Genomic DNA, 12,447 nt, shown 5'->3' on the forward strand with positions numbered 1-12,447 from the left:
TCCATCACAGGTTCTCACTATAGATAGACCCAATTGCTGAGAGTGAGAGTGAGCCAGACGCAAATATCCAACATGTTAAACTGGTCGTGTTAGAGAATGACTACAAGACCCCATACAAATCACAGATGTTGCAACTATATCATGTTCGACTTGTCGTGGCTTTTGATAGCCACCACCTTGTACCATCTGTCTATCATCAACCCTACATTCGTAAATCATGAATTAGTATAGACGCGGAGTCCCAGCACACCAGTGTAAGCTGTCTAGATCAGTAGTCAGTAGAACAGAATGATACCTTGCGACAATTCATTCCTAATCAATGAGGTCATCGTACTCGACTCCGCGCCGATTTCTAAGCAGGCTCCATCATCGCCGGAGTGGATCACGACATCCACCGACATAAATAGCAGTATAGATCAGTCTGGGAACAGTTGACCAGCCACTCCTCACACGCAGTATTCACGCCCAAAACAAAATGACAAAACCCTTGGCTATCATCGCCGGTGTGGGTCCCGGCACCGTAAGTCAACGTCACTTCGATATGGAACTCATCTGATAAACCAACACAGGGCGCCTCCATTGCCAGACGCTTCGCACAGGCATATTCCGTCATTCTTCTCGCGCGCAATTCAGCGAACTTTGATCCCCTCGTCAAGGAAATCAACACCGCCGGCGGCCAAGCCTTGGGCATCCGCGCCGATTTGTCCGATTCGAAAAGCGTCCACTCGGCGCTCGATCAGATCACCAAACAGTACCACGGCTCTTCGCTCGCAGCGGCCGTGTTTAACGTAGGCGGGGGGTTCGTACGCAAGCCTTTTCTCGAATTAACCGAGACCGAGTTCTCCCAGGGATTCGAAAGCCAGGGGTTTGTTCCATTTCCAGCCTCTCTCCTCCCCCCCCGCCAAGACCCCAAGGGGAAGACAATATCGGGACCTGCGTCACTGATATTGAAACAGGAAAGGCGGATTCAACTTCGCACAGGGGGTATTGCCCCTCCTCCTCCAGGCCAAAGGTCTACAATACCCCCCGACACTGATCTTCACGGGCGCAACCGCCAGCGTGAAAGGGTCCGCTAATTTCTCGTCCTTCGCGGCGGGGAAGTTCGCCCTGCGCGCGCTGGCGCAGTCTCTGGCGCGCGAGTTCGGGCCCAAGGGCGTGCATGTGTCGCATGTTATTGTCGATGGTGTTATTGACATTCCGCGAACGAAGGCTTGGCAGTTTGAGCAAGAAGACGCCAAGCTGGATCCTGATGCCGTAGGTTTTCACCATGATAGTTGGAGCTGGTATTGGGAACTACGACTGATCCACTATTTTCTATCTAGATTGCGGACTCATATTGGCATCTGCATACGCAACCCCGCACGACCTTTGGGTTTGAGCTTGATCTGAGGCCGTATGTGGAGAAGTGGTAGTTGAGTTATTATATTTGAAACGGGGGTCTACCGATGACGAATTGTTTTCTAGTCTATTGACCAATTGAATTCCTAATATATCGGTAGAACATTGCACCCTTGTGTCGGTTTGGAAAGATGAGCGACTGATACCGTTTTGTCGACGGGCGGGTGTTGCTCCGAAACATGACGCCTTGATCAAGATGCGTGTCGATCTCTCCGTTCGGAGCATGTCCCGGTTGATCTATTGCATGTGTTATGTTTCAGTGAGATTAATCGATTGCATTTTAACAGTAAGAATACGATTTCAGACTGTTGTAGTAGCTACTATGTTGCATAGCCAGGATATGAGGCACTAGACAAGGCAAGATAGTATAAGTAGCATCCATCATCTCAGACGATCCTACCATCCAGTCAGCATCATCGCCTACCTTCTTCCAACCAACAAGATGCACTCAAAACTCCTTTCCTACACGCTGTGCCTCCTACCCCTAGCGCAAGCGGGCAAAACTCTCATCGACGCATCCTGCTTCGACTCCAACGAGGCCCTCGAAGAATACTTCGACTACCTCTACCCCTGGGGCGAAGACCACAACGGCTCCGCGCGCATGGTCGGCAACTCCACCGAGCACGAGTACGTCTCCGTGGAGAGCGGCACCTTGACGCTTGTCGCGAAGCCAGCCAGCGGACAGCCGCCCACCAAGGGCGGAGACGAGATCCACTACCTGTCTGGCGCGGTGCACTCCAAGGATACGTTTACTGTGGAGGCTGGTTCCGGGTTTGACATTTCGGTTGAGCTGCAGGCGACTGTGGACAAGGGCACTTGGCCTGCGTTTTGGTTGAATGGGGCGGAGAGCTGGCCGCCAGAGATTGATTTGGCGGAGTGGAAGGGTATGTCTTCTTCATATATGGTTTGGTATGTATTGACTGGTCGGTGTTTAGGAACCGGCGATATCAGCTTCAACACCTTCAACGTGAGTTTTTGCCCTTCCGGCCATTGGTGCAGACCATGTTGACAAGATAAGTCTTCTTCCGAGGTCGAAGAGCACAACACCGAATACGCTTCTCCCGATGACTTCCACACCGTTAAGACAGAGATTCGGGATGTAGACGGCACGAACATCTCCGTCCAATTCTACCTCGACGATACCCTCATGGCGACACAGCACGGGGGAGAATATGTCGGGAAGCCATTGCACTTGTGAGTGTCGCCTCTGAATATTCCTCAAGGGGTTACTCTAATAAGATTGCAGGATTATCAACTTGCAAATGGAAGGCTCGTCGGGAACTCCAGGACCTGATACTGGTAAGTGGCACGTGTAACTGCATATGAATAAAGCTGACCGGATAGACACTTTTTACCGCATTCGGAACCTTTCTTTCGAACAGATTTGACAGACTGGATTGTAACTGAGCAGTGGAGAATTACTATTGTGTTTTTGTGGCAAAGAATACCACTCAGCTACAAAGGTTATCTAGACACTTCTGAGCTCTGTGGTTACCCTTTTATAGCCATTTTATAGTGCGACAGATTGATACGGTCGAACTACCACTGTAGGTGGTTCTATGCCAATGCTTGGATGGCTTGATATTGTAGTGGTGATCTGCTCAGCGGAGGATTTATGGGTTGTAAAAAATTGATTGTGTTATATAAGTTGTGTTATATGACAATATCAACATTAGAGAATTCCGAATGAAAGAATGAAGATTGAGAGACAAGAAAGTCAGTAGATCGACCGTTGAGTGGATGAAGATGCCAAAGCAAGGGGAATAATTCTAATACACGATGCATAAATACAGCTGACTAATCTGCACGAATGTGAGCTACCCCAGGCTCCACTCACGACGTTCTTCACATCAGCACACCCATCCGAAATCGTATCCTCCCAACCAACGACAAACAACTCACTCCGGACCCAGAAATGGCCGACTCACACGGAACGCTCACCCCTCCGAATTGGCGATACCCGCCACTCCAAATCAGAACCTCCTCCGTCAACTACCCGCACTTCCCAGGCCTCCAAGTCTGCTTCCTCACCCGGGGACGGTTCGAAGCCGCCCTGACGACATACGTCACGACGCGGATCGAAGACTCGCGCGTGGTCCTCCAGCGCCTACCGAGACAAGATGAGGTAGACGCGTGGACCGAGCTCGGCAGCATGGCCGTCTACGGCAAGCGACTGGGGTGGCCACTCGGCATCATCGGAGGCGCAATCTCGTCGTACCGGAGCGCGAAGAAAACCGACTGGTACGGTCTCTACGTGCGTGATAGCAAGGGCCCAGCGGACACGTTTGCTGAGGGGCTATCCAACGTGAATCGCATGGCGCAGGGGTTCGGCGAATACTGGCGGACGGAGCCGTCTGCTGCGGGGCGGACGTTGGCGGTGTCGCTGGGCCGGTTGTTCTTCTGGGGCGTTGGGGCGACGATATTTCTGCAGTCGGTGATGAACTACAAGGAGATTGTGATGACGACGACGGATCCGCGGTTGAAGGACTTTTGCGAGTCGTTCAAGAAGCATTACAAGGACGTCGGGAACCAGAAGATGAAGCAGGAGGTTGCTATTGCTCGGAGGAGGGCTGCTGGGCAGCTCCCGCAGCCGTCGGAGGGGGACGAGGCGAGCCCGGTGGCGGATGAGACGGCGCATGGGTCGTGGGAGGCCTCTTCGCAGGATCATGCTCGGGAGACTTCATCTGGTTCCTCGGATTCCCAGTCTGCTAGATGGGGATCTTATGCCAAGAAGGTCGAGGATGCGAAGCGCGACGCGGATGCGAACAAGGACGACGAGCCCAGCGCGCCGCGCGACAGCGGCAAGACCTTCCTAGACGATGACGACGACGCCAGCCCGGTGGCAGCAGAGTACCGGGGTCCGCCTGCATCGGGACCGGTATCGCGGGGCACGTTCAAGACAGGCGCCTGGGACCGGATCCGGTCCGACAACGGGACGAGAACCACCAACCCGCAGTATTCGACTTCCGCGAACGACGCATATATCAAGCCTAGCCCGTATTCACGTAAAGCAGGCGCAGACGGCAACGACAGCGTGAGCGAGCGGGAGAAAGCGCGAGAGGAGTTCGATCGATTGCTTGAGGCTGAGAGGAATATATCGACCGAGCCGAATGAGCGGAAGGGGTGGGAGCGTTGGTGATATGCACGTTGGGGTGTATGTATTTAACTACTGTTTTATTAGGGGCATAAGGAGTTGCTGTCAATACAGCGTTATATGAATCTTTTTTCGTTATTGAACTAGTCAGGCCTTGTTCCATAATCCCAATAAATAAAATTTACATCGTCCTAGTGGTACTTTGCAGTGCCTGGATGGGTCTTTAATACTATGAGGATCAAAAATCATATTATCTGCCCTTGCGGGCCCGATTTAGATACGGAATAGAACTATTAATAAAATCAAGAAATCTTAACAATCCAACTGGAAGGTGTGTAGATTTGGTGAATCTTACCACATTGGAAGACAGAAGGGTATATCAGTCCAACAAGCAGGCAAAGACAAACTAGTGCATGAATCAAAATTAAAGAAAAAAAAGGAGATTAAAAGAAAGAAAACAAGAAGAAAAGTCGTTAATCGTGACAAGATAAGCAGATAATTCATCCATGTTAAAACATGGTTGCGTTAGAACCGACCATCAGACATAGCCACAGTTTCATACGGGACACGCGTCTCCGGATGTACCCATACATCAGATGGTCGACTAGTACTGCCCATGCGAGTCAAATTTCGAATCTTAGAGGTAAAGCTCTCGTTGACGCTCTTCCCGCGGCGGTGCTCGAGGGACATCCGACGGGACTGGACGACGGGGCGCGTTTCCACGCTGAGCGCAGGCGCAGCAGTCATCGCGCGGGGAAGCAACCGGCCCATGTTCTCGTTGTCGATGGCTATGTCGATCGTACCGGAAGACTCTCGAGGCGAGGCACATCCCGACAGGGGGATTGGGGGAGGGGGTGGAGGTGGCGGATTGAGGTGTTGGAGCTCTGGCAGGAGGGGAGGATTCTCGCCCCTTTTCTGGAGCATGGCGTTTTCGATTGTCTCTTCGATGCTGACGCTCACGGGGGAGCCCCCGTAGCTGTAACCGCCAACGCCACTGAACTCTCTGCTCTCGCGGTGGTGGCCTAGGTTGCGGCTTCGGCTTGTTGAGCGACTTCGTGGGAGGTTGGGGTTGAATCGCGGGTGCATTGGCATGTCCAGGGGTCTGGTACTCGGCTGGCTCTCGGGTACAGGTACGGACATTGAGCGGCCGATTCTCTCTGCATCCTCTTGGTAGCGCGCATCACTCAACAGATTGAGACCGTCCGAAACGGGCGGACCGGCCTCTTCGTAGCCGTTGTATCTCGGATGGCGCATGGCCTTCGGGGTCGTGGGTAAGCGCGTCGGCCCTCCAGACTGCGAAGAGCTCGAATCAGAGCTGCTGGGATACTCGGGGGATTCTTTGCTCGTGGCTACATTCCGCCTGCCAGGCGTTCGTGGACCGAACGAGTTTACCGAGAATGGGGGACTTCCCAGAGGTTCCCGAATCTGAGCTTCACCTGGGAACGGGATATTGGGTGCTGATGGATTCCGCGCTAGTGACAAACGTCGTGCTTCCAGCTCTGCAGCCGCGAGTTGCTTTCTCTTGCGTTCGGCTAGACCCATCGCGGGTGCAGTGGCCGAGTGTAGGTTTCGCTCTTCGGTTGACATGGCGGGCGGACTATACATCAAGCCCTCGACTGAAGGGGGTTCATATGCCTTTCCCGAGAGTAGCGGGACTTCAACGGTTCTGTTGTCCGGTTTGGACGTTTCGTATGACTTGCCCGATAGCATTGGAGCTTCGTACGACTTGCCAGATAGTAATGGAGCTTCGTACGACTTGCTCGACAGCAAGGGAGCTCCGTATGTCATACTCGACAGCAATGGACCTTCACCATCATCAGCATTTTCGCGAGGTTCCTGTATGATCTGGATCGGCCCAATATCATGGTGGCTGTGGGAACGGTCGTGAGTTTGACGCCCATCGGGAGAAGGCTCTCTCCTCGCGCCCTTGTCCGGACGACGACTACTGCTGCGCTGGCGAGTCCGCAGTCGTTCTCTGTCGCTTGTCACGAGGCGTAGACTGTCATCTGTACTGGACATGGGCACCGGTGACGACGGTGACCTAGCCCTTGGATCTTGAACCTCTTCGCTGCGACCCCGGCTCGACGGATCACCTCTGCCGGAAGTAACGTTTCGGGCGCGACTTGAAGAGCGGTTTTTTCGGCGCTCAGAGGAATTCCGTGAGCGTGGTTTGCGAACTCGGCTTGAGCTGCGCGTCTTGGAGGACTGCTTGGCTCTACGGTGTTCGTCTTGATTTTGTGCCGCGACGCTATACTGCATGATCTCCTCTGAAGACATTGGAACGGGGGAAGACGGGGACCGTTTGGCAGGTTGAACGTATCGTTTGTCGTCTCTACCGCGAGTCTCCTGTGATGTATTTCGCGTGTGGTGTTTGTGCGTTGCGGCAGAGTCATCAGTGTTTCGCCGACTGCGGCCAGGCTGACGATGGTGTTTTCTTGCGCGATAGCTTGCCTCGTCCAAGCTGCTGATATAGGGGTCTATACTCCGGCCGCTCACACTCGGGCTCCTAGCAGAGTTGTAACTGTTCAGGGTCGATGCAGGACTCCTAAAGTCACTTTGGTCGAGCATCTCAGACTGCGAGTGTTCTCCCTGGCTCAGTCGAAGCGAAAGGCCATCAGGTTTTCGATCTCTAGATCCATTATGACTGTTTGACTGCTCCTGTAACGCCTCAAAAACCCCCGGAGCGGGGGATGGTAGCCCCTTGATGGTAGCAAATCGATCCGCAGTGGCCTGAACCGCAGTCTGTGGGCTAGGCTTGAATGCACCTTCGGGATCATATCTTGTAGCAGACAGAAGGCCACGTTGATCTTCGCTTTCGTTATCTTGTTGGCTCGTATTGGCGAGCTCCTCGTTCTCGGAAGTTGAACCGTAGTCGACTGATTTGTTCACACCCCTGGGTGGGAATGACGGGGGTTGAACGTCCACCGGTGTTTCGCCAATCGATGGTAAACGTCGTCGGTTAAAGCCTGGTGTACCCGTGCGAGACCCCATCGCATTATTGATACTCTGAACATTATTGAGTTTGTAAGAACCGAATCCTCCGGGCGACAGTGCTGAATCCACAACGGCAGATTCTGCAATAGGCGTGACTCCGGGCGCGTTCGTAGGCGTTCGATCGTCTGATTTCAACCCCGGGAAGCGGAACTTCTTGCCGGGTTGAGAATCGAAGGACGTAATCAACTTCAGTGCCGGTGTTTTCAACGGGCGGTTGTTCTCTGTAGGCTGTGGTTGTGAGCTTGGCGCGAGAAGGTTGGCCGGGTTTTGATACTGGGGTTCAGGCGATGTCATCGGGGATCTCCCTGAGATCGCCTCCGCGAAGGACGTGACCTGCTGCGCCGCCGGTGGGGACCATGGGTCGGAAGACTCCACGCCGGTGCACATGAAACAGCGTATTGCCAACTGTTGCTGGGAGTGCGAGACGACGTGCTCACCCCACCGTCGGACAAGATAGGATTGTCTCTGCCAGTCGGTCGGCGTCACCAAGCACGTCATCAGAATCGCCTCCATGAAATAATTTTGCGACACGTAGACCTCGATGGCATCGATCTTGTCACCGATACCCAGCAGTATCGTGGCTGCAGTATGTACGTCCCCTGCCTCGAGCAACTTCTGAACGAATGCCTGCCCCACTTTGTTGGCCTGGGATTCTCCATTCATCTGGCTGAAAGCTAAGAGCATCCAATCCACGACAGAGGCAGGGCCAGGGCCCATCATCGACACCATGTAATCTGCATCAGACTGGCCGATCCATTGGGCCAACAAAACGGCGCTGTGGCTGCCCGGACGATGGCGGCTGAGCTCATCCTGGATCAGATCTCCGATATCGCCATTCCAACCGAAGACGACACTGAGCATCTGACGGCGCAAATCATCGGGGTTCAGATGCGCTTCGTCTAGGAGGCGTTTGTTCCCGTAAGGTACCTCATTCAGGCGTGCACGGGTAAAGGGGAAAAGGTCGGCAGGCTTGTTATCCGCGGGACTAAATTGAATTTCGTTTTTCAAACGCGATCCCGCACGCGAGCTCTTCACCGACGACATCGACACGGAGGGGGCGTATGCGTAAGAAGCATTAGACGGCTGGGGTGTATCCCGCTCACTGGCCGATGTTAACGAGAAAGACGTCCCGGTCCGCCCAGATCTGCTAGGTGGGGAAAATGTGCCTGCTCGATACTTGTCCGATGAAGCCTTGGAACTAACGGAGTTTGCGTGGCTTCGGGATGATACTGGACTCTCCATTTCGGCTCGTTGCTGTCGCACGGCGTCGATCCCGCTAGGATCGAAATGCGCTTGCGCCGGGAACATGGACCCTGATTCTCTCATGTCGGGAGGATCCTGTAAGGAGCGTGGAGGCATAGCGCGGGCTCTAGCTTCGTCCAATGGGGCAGGCATAGCACCAGGTGGAACATGACGCACGTTTGCCACCATAGCCGGGCTATCCACGTCGTACTGCTGCACGGTGTATTGAGGTCCAAGGGTGAAAAGAGTAGCAGTCGGGCCATAGCTCGCTAAGCCACGAGGGCTCTCTACCGTCGGTATAGGTTCGTAGGTGACGTGCTTAGTTTTCACATCCCAGGCCCATGTCTCTCTATGACAATCTTGGATTAGCTTTCAAACAAGCCATCGGTGAACAATCAACCAACCCATCAAGATATTGGATTATCTTTCCGTTCTTTGACCATGCCATCCACTTCGGTTCCGAGGAGGAAGAAACATCTGATCGTTTGAGGACTCTGATAACCCGAGGCGCTTCCTTTCCAGGTGGCTTTGCGACGCTCCAAACACGCAAATCACCATCCGACGACAGGGTAGCCAGCATGTCCGATTTCTGCTTCGATGACGAGGCATGCCAAGCCAGTTGTACAATCGGCGACGGGCCTCGAGCGGTAGACATGGTATGTAGGATGGAGAACGTCGGATGGAGGGTAGCGATGAGAATGGATCCATTTTGATATCTATGCTCTGATCAACACACGATATAACAAAGGAGTTTGGGAGAGTGTACCCGATGGAGTATGTTCGGCAATCTATAGCGGGTGCTAAGGCGGTGATAGGATCAAAAATGGTACGGCACGAGATGTGTTCTGATGTCGACGGCTCGAAGAGAATTACATCACCTTTGGCATTGCCTATTGTTCAGTCAGTTATAAGCTCTCGAACGACAGGTTTGAAGGCCAGTACCAAAAGCCACATTGCCATTTCGCATCCAGGCTGCGACCTGCAGCTCCTCGAAAGATGCGAACCTGGCAATGACACTCCCCGTAAATAGATCCCAGACGATGGCGGTTTTCCCGGTATCATAGCTCACAACCAACCTCCCTGCACCCCTTTCGCTCACGTTGTCTACGCATATGAAGCGAACATCGGCTTGGTGGCTTTCGAACCGGCACTCTAAAGCGAGCGTATCATGGTGCAAGCATAGGATCGCCGATCCCTGGGCGTAGAGAAACAAGGAGGCAGTGGAGGCACATGCGTCGAACTTGGCATCAGAAGCTTGGGATTGGGTTGTCATCGGAGGAGCCGGAGGAACGATTGGCTTCATCTTGGTAGATCGCGAGTCTGGAATGGGGTTTCTGTTCCATGATAGCTCAACCATGTCTCAGTGATACCTTAGCTCCAATGGTATAGTTTTCTTTCTCTGTCCGTTGTTTGGTGCTGAGGTGTCCTGTCCTGCTAACTTCGGCGTCACGAGTCGGTCAGAATGGAGCTGAACTAACTGCTATGAAAACAGCGCCGGCTATAGTCCACAGCTGCTCATCGAGCTCCACAAAGCATACAGGTTCTATGCGTCGAATTTCTCAATCATTCCACAATCAGCACCGATAATTTGGACTCGGAATAATGTTGTCGGGACCAATGTCGGGAAGCGCCGGTGCAACGTAGGATCTGGCGACAGAGCACGTAGCAATCACGAGTCGCTGTGTGAGGAGAATGAGACAATCTGCGACCTCCCAAAGAGTCCGACCTGCGTTCGAGTATCGGTGATCGAAACTTAGGAGACGAGTAGCAAAGAACCAGCAAAGAACCGACAGAGCGGTTCGCACAACGATATGCCCTGGTGATGGGGTGGAGAGGAAAAAGGACGGTCACGACAGGAGGCTAACTAATGTCCTTAATTTTACAACGAAGCAACAAGCGAGGCGTACAAACATGCAAGTGGAAAGTAAGAAAGATGCAGGTGAGGGACTAAGAGGGAAGCGCACTAAGCGGGAAGCACGTTGGCGGCATAGGAGTATGGAGGGGAAGCAAAGAAAGAGCGGAGGCGGGGGGGATGGAAGAGAAAAAGGGAAATGCGACCAGGTAGATCAGACGCATTGACAGAGCGATCCTCGCTGTGGACTCCGTAGGTCGCACCTAAGAGATACAGTTGGTTACTTAGGCGCACTTTCGTTCAGTCGGCCTCCAGAGCCCAGCCTCCATGTATGAGGCCTGATAGGTGGTCTATCAAATATCTGAGGCGTCACGAAAGGCAACGGCGACAAGACGATCGAAATCTCCAAGCATCAAGCAATTAGAGCTCGCGCCAAGATAGGTTGACGGCGCTTCTCAGGCCAGGATATTATCACGGGAGCACGGAGTGTCCGTTCGAGGACCTAATTAGCGGACAAGTTAAATCGAACTCCGTCGCGATGCATCCGATCCTGCTGGTGGCTCTGGCATGGGCTCACCAACGAGCATGCAGCGATGGGTCCTGATCGGGAGGTCTCGCAGTCGATCGCCCCATCCTTGCCAGGAGCATCATACCTATCCGCAGTGGAAGGCATCTCTATAGGGTATGGAGCCGTGATCATGCCCTGGCTTAATCTACAGCTAGAAGGCCAATTAGTTCAGCACGTACGGAGGATTGGAGCAGAAAGTTTGCGACTAAGCTCGAGCGACAAGAGACCCATGGCCAATTGTCACACTAGGGAAGGCATGGCGGGACGTCAGCGATCAAAGAAAATAAAATCAAATAGCATAAAATTAAACGTGGTATTAATAGCAAAAATGATGGCAGGAAGTGTAAAGGGTTTGCATACATCCGGCCGTTCTGCATGGGCTCTCGGGTGGGTGCCCACCGGGGATTCGGGTGATGATGGGCCCTTATTGGCCGCGGAGTGCAGAAGGCGTTTCTTCATGCTGCACGTCTCATCACAGCCTTCCGCCAATCAGTAACCACACAAGGCCCCTCTCTGACCTCAACTGACCACCTGGGCGCGTATTTAGGTCCCTTCGAGCATTGTGCTTGGACTGGTGGAGAGTGACCACGACCCGCTTCCCCAATCGCAGGCCGTAGCGCTGGGGAAGGATTGCTGTTAATATCCCAAGGGCGGTTGTTAGAAATACCACCGACCGAATCACACCTGCGATCATTGCGAGGTACGACAAAGCAGCAGCAGATGCTACCTGGGATGGACGTGCGAGGAATAGCGGTCGTATCTCACTCAGAGGTCGCCGTTGGTGGAAAGGAAGATTCTCCACATAAGTGCATTAGACCCAGATCAGGACATGACTATATATCAGATCCATGAGCCTGCAGTCGTTGATGTCCTTGACTGTTTCATAACCAAATACGCGAATGGCAGGCATCAAACACAAATCGTTATCAGTAACGAATAGCCAAACAAACAGCGTTTTTATCCGACCTTCGACCATCCCAATCGTAGCGCAGAACACCTGTGTATCAAAGCGCCTTGACACGGTTTTAGAGCGACAGACCGGTTTCGTAGGAAAAGATTAGTATCAACAACGGTAATATTAACGAACACAATGAACTGAATAAGACGAAGGGAAAAGGATCATCGATAAGACACAAAGCTCAAGTCTATCACGAATCCTTCAGTTGATTGTGGACGCAGGGTGATGTGATCGGCAAACAGCTTTTGTGACTGTGGCATGGCTAGTGCTGTTGATGCGGGGATGTTTGAGAGCTCAGACCGTGATGGCGCATCCTGGCCGATGTGACTGTCAAGCCTCAG

At 53.0% G+C, this 12,447-nt stretch overlaps 4 protein-coding genes across 4 annotated transcripts; 3 read left to right on the forward strand and 1 right to left on the reverse strand.

The window, feature by feature from the left end:
• Positions 1-406: 406 nt before the first annotated feature.
• Positions 407-1,683, forward strand: P168DRAFT_313585 (oxidoreductase, short chain dehydrogenase/reductase family). Its single transcript, XM_024839679.1, has 4 exons — positions 407-520; positions 570-865; positions 957-1,254; positions 1,323-1,683. The coding sequence occupies exons 1-4, from the start codon at positions 476-478 to the stop codon at positions 1,410-1,412; spliced, it is 729 nt and encodes a 242-aa protein (XP_024688660.1). The 5' UTR covers positions 407-475; the 3' UTR covers positions 1,413-1,683.
• A 157-nt stretch (positions 1,684-1,840) lies between these two features.
• Positions 1,841-2,786, forward strand: P168DRAFT_276497 (putative glycoside hydrolase; the record flags this gene model as incomplete). Its single annotated transcript, XM_024835568.1, has 5 exons — positions 1,841-2,282; positions 2,334-2,365; positions 2,417-2,592; positions 2,645-2,697; positions 2,743-2,786. The coding sequence occupies 5 exons, from the start codon at positions 1,841-1,843 to the stop codon at positions 2,784-2,786; spliced, it is 747 nt and encodes a 248-aa protein (XP_024688661.1).
• A 477-nt stretch (positions 2,787-3,263) lies between these two features.
• Positions 3,264-4,596, forward strand: P168DRAFT_293699 (putative endo-1,3(4)-beta-glucanase). Its single transcript, XM_024837858.1, has one exon. It carries the CDS (start codon positions 3,314-3,316, stop codon positions 4,535-4,537), a length of 1,224 nt encoding a protein of 407 aa, XP_024688662.1. The 5' UTR covers positions 3,264-3,313; the 3' UTR covers positions 4,538-4,596.
• A 231-nt stretch (positions 4,597-4,827) lies between these two features.
• P168DRAFT_330633 (WD domain protein) lies at positions 4,828-10,031 on the reverse strand (the record flags this gene model as incomplete). Its single annotated transcript, XM_024841604.1, has 4 exons — positions 4,828-9,077; positions 9,133-9,444; positions 9,495-9,618; positions 9,671-10,031. 4 exons carry the CDS (start codon positions 10,029-10,031, stop codon positions 5,018-5,020), a joined length of 4,857 nt encoding a protein of 1,618 aa, XP_024688663.1. The 3' UTR covers positions 4,828-5,017.
• Positions 10,032-12,447: the final 2,416 nt, after the last annotated feature.

Source organism: Aspergillus campestris (assembly GCF_002847485.1).
Source record: "Aspergillus campestris IBT 28561 chromosome Unknown P168scaffold_16, whole genome shotgun sequence".
NCBI lineage: Eukaryota > Fungi > Ascomycota > Eurotiomycetes > Eurotiales > Aspergillaceae > Aspergillus > Aspergillus campestris.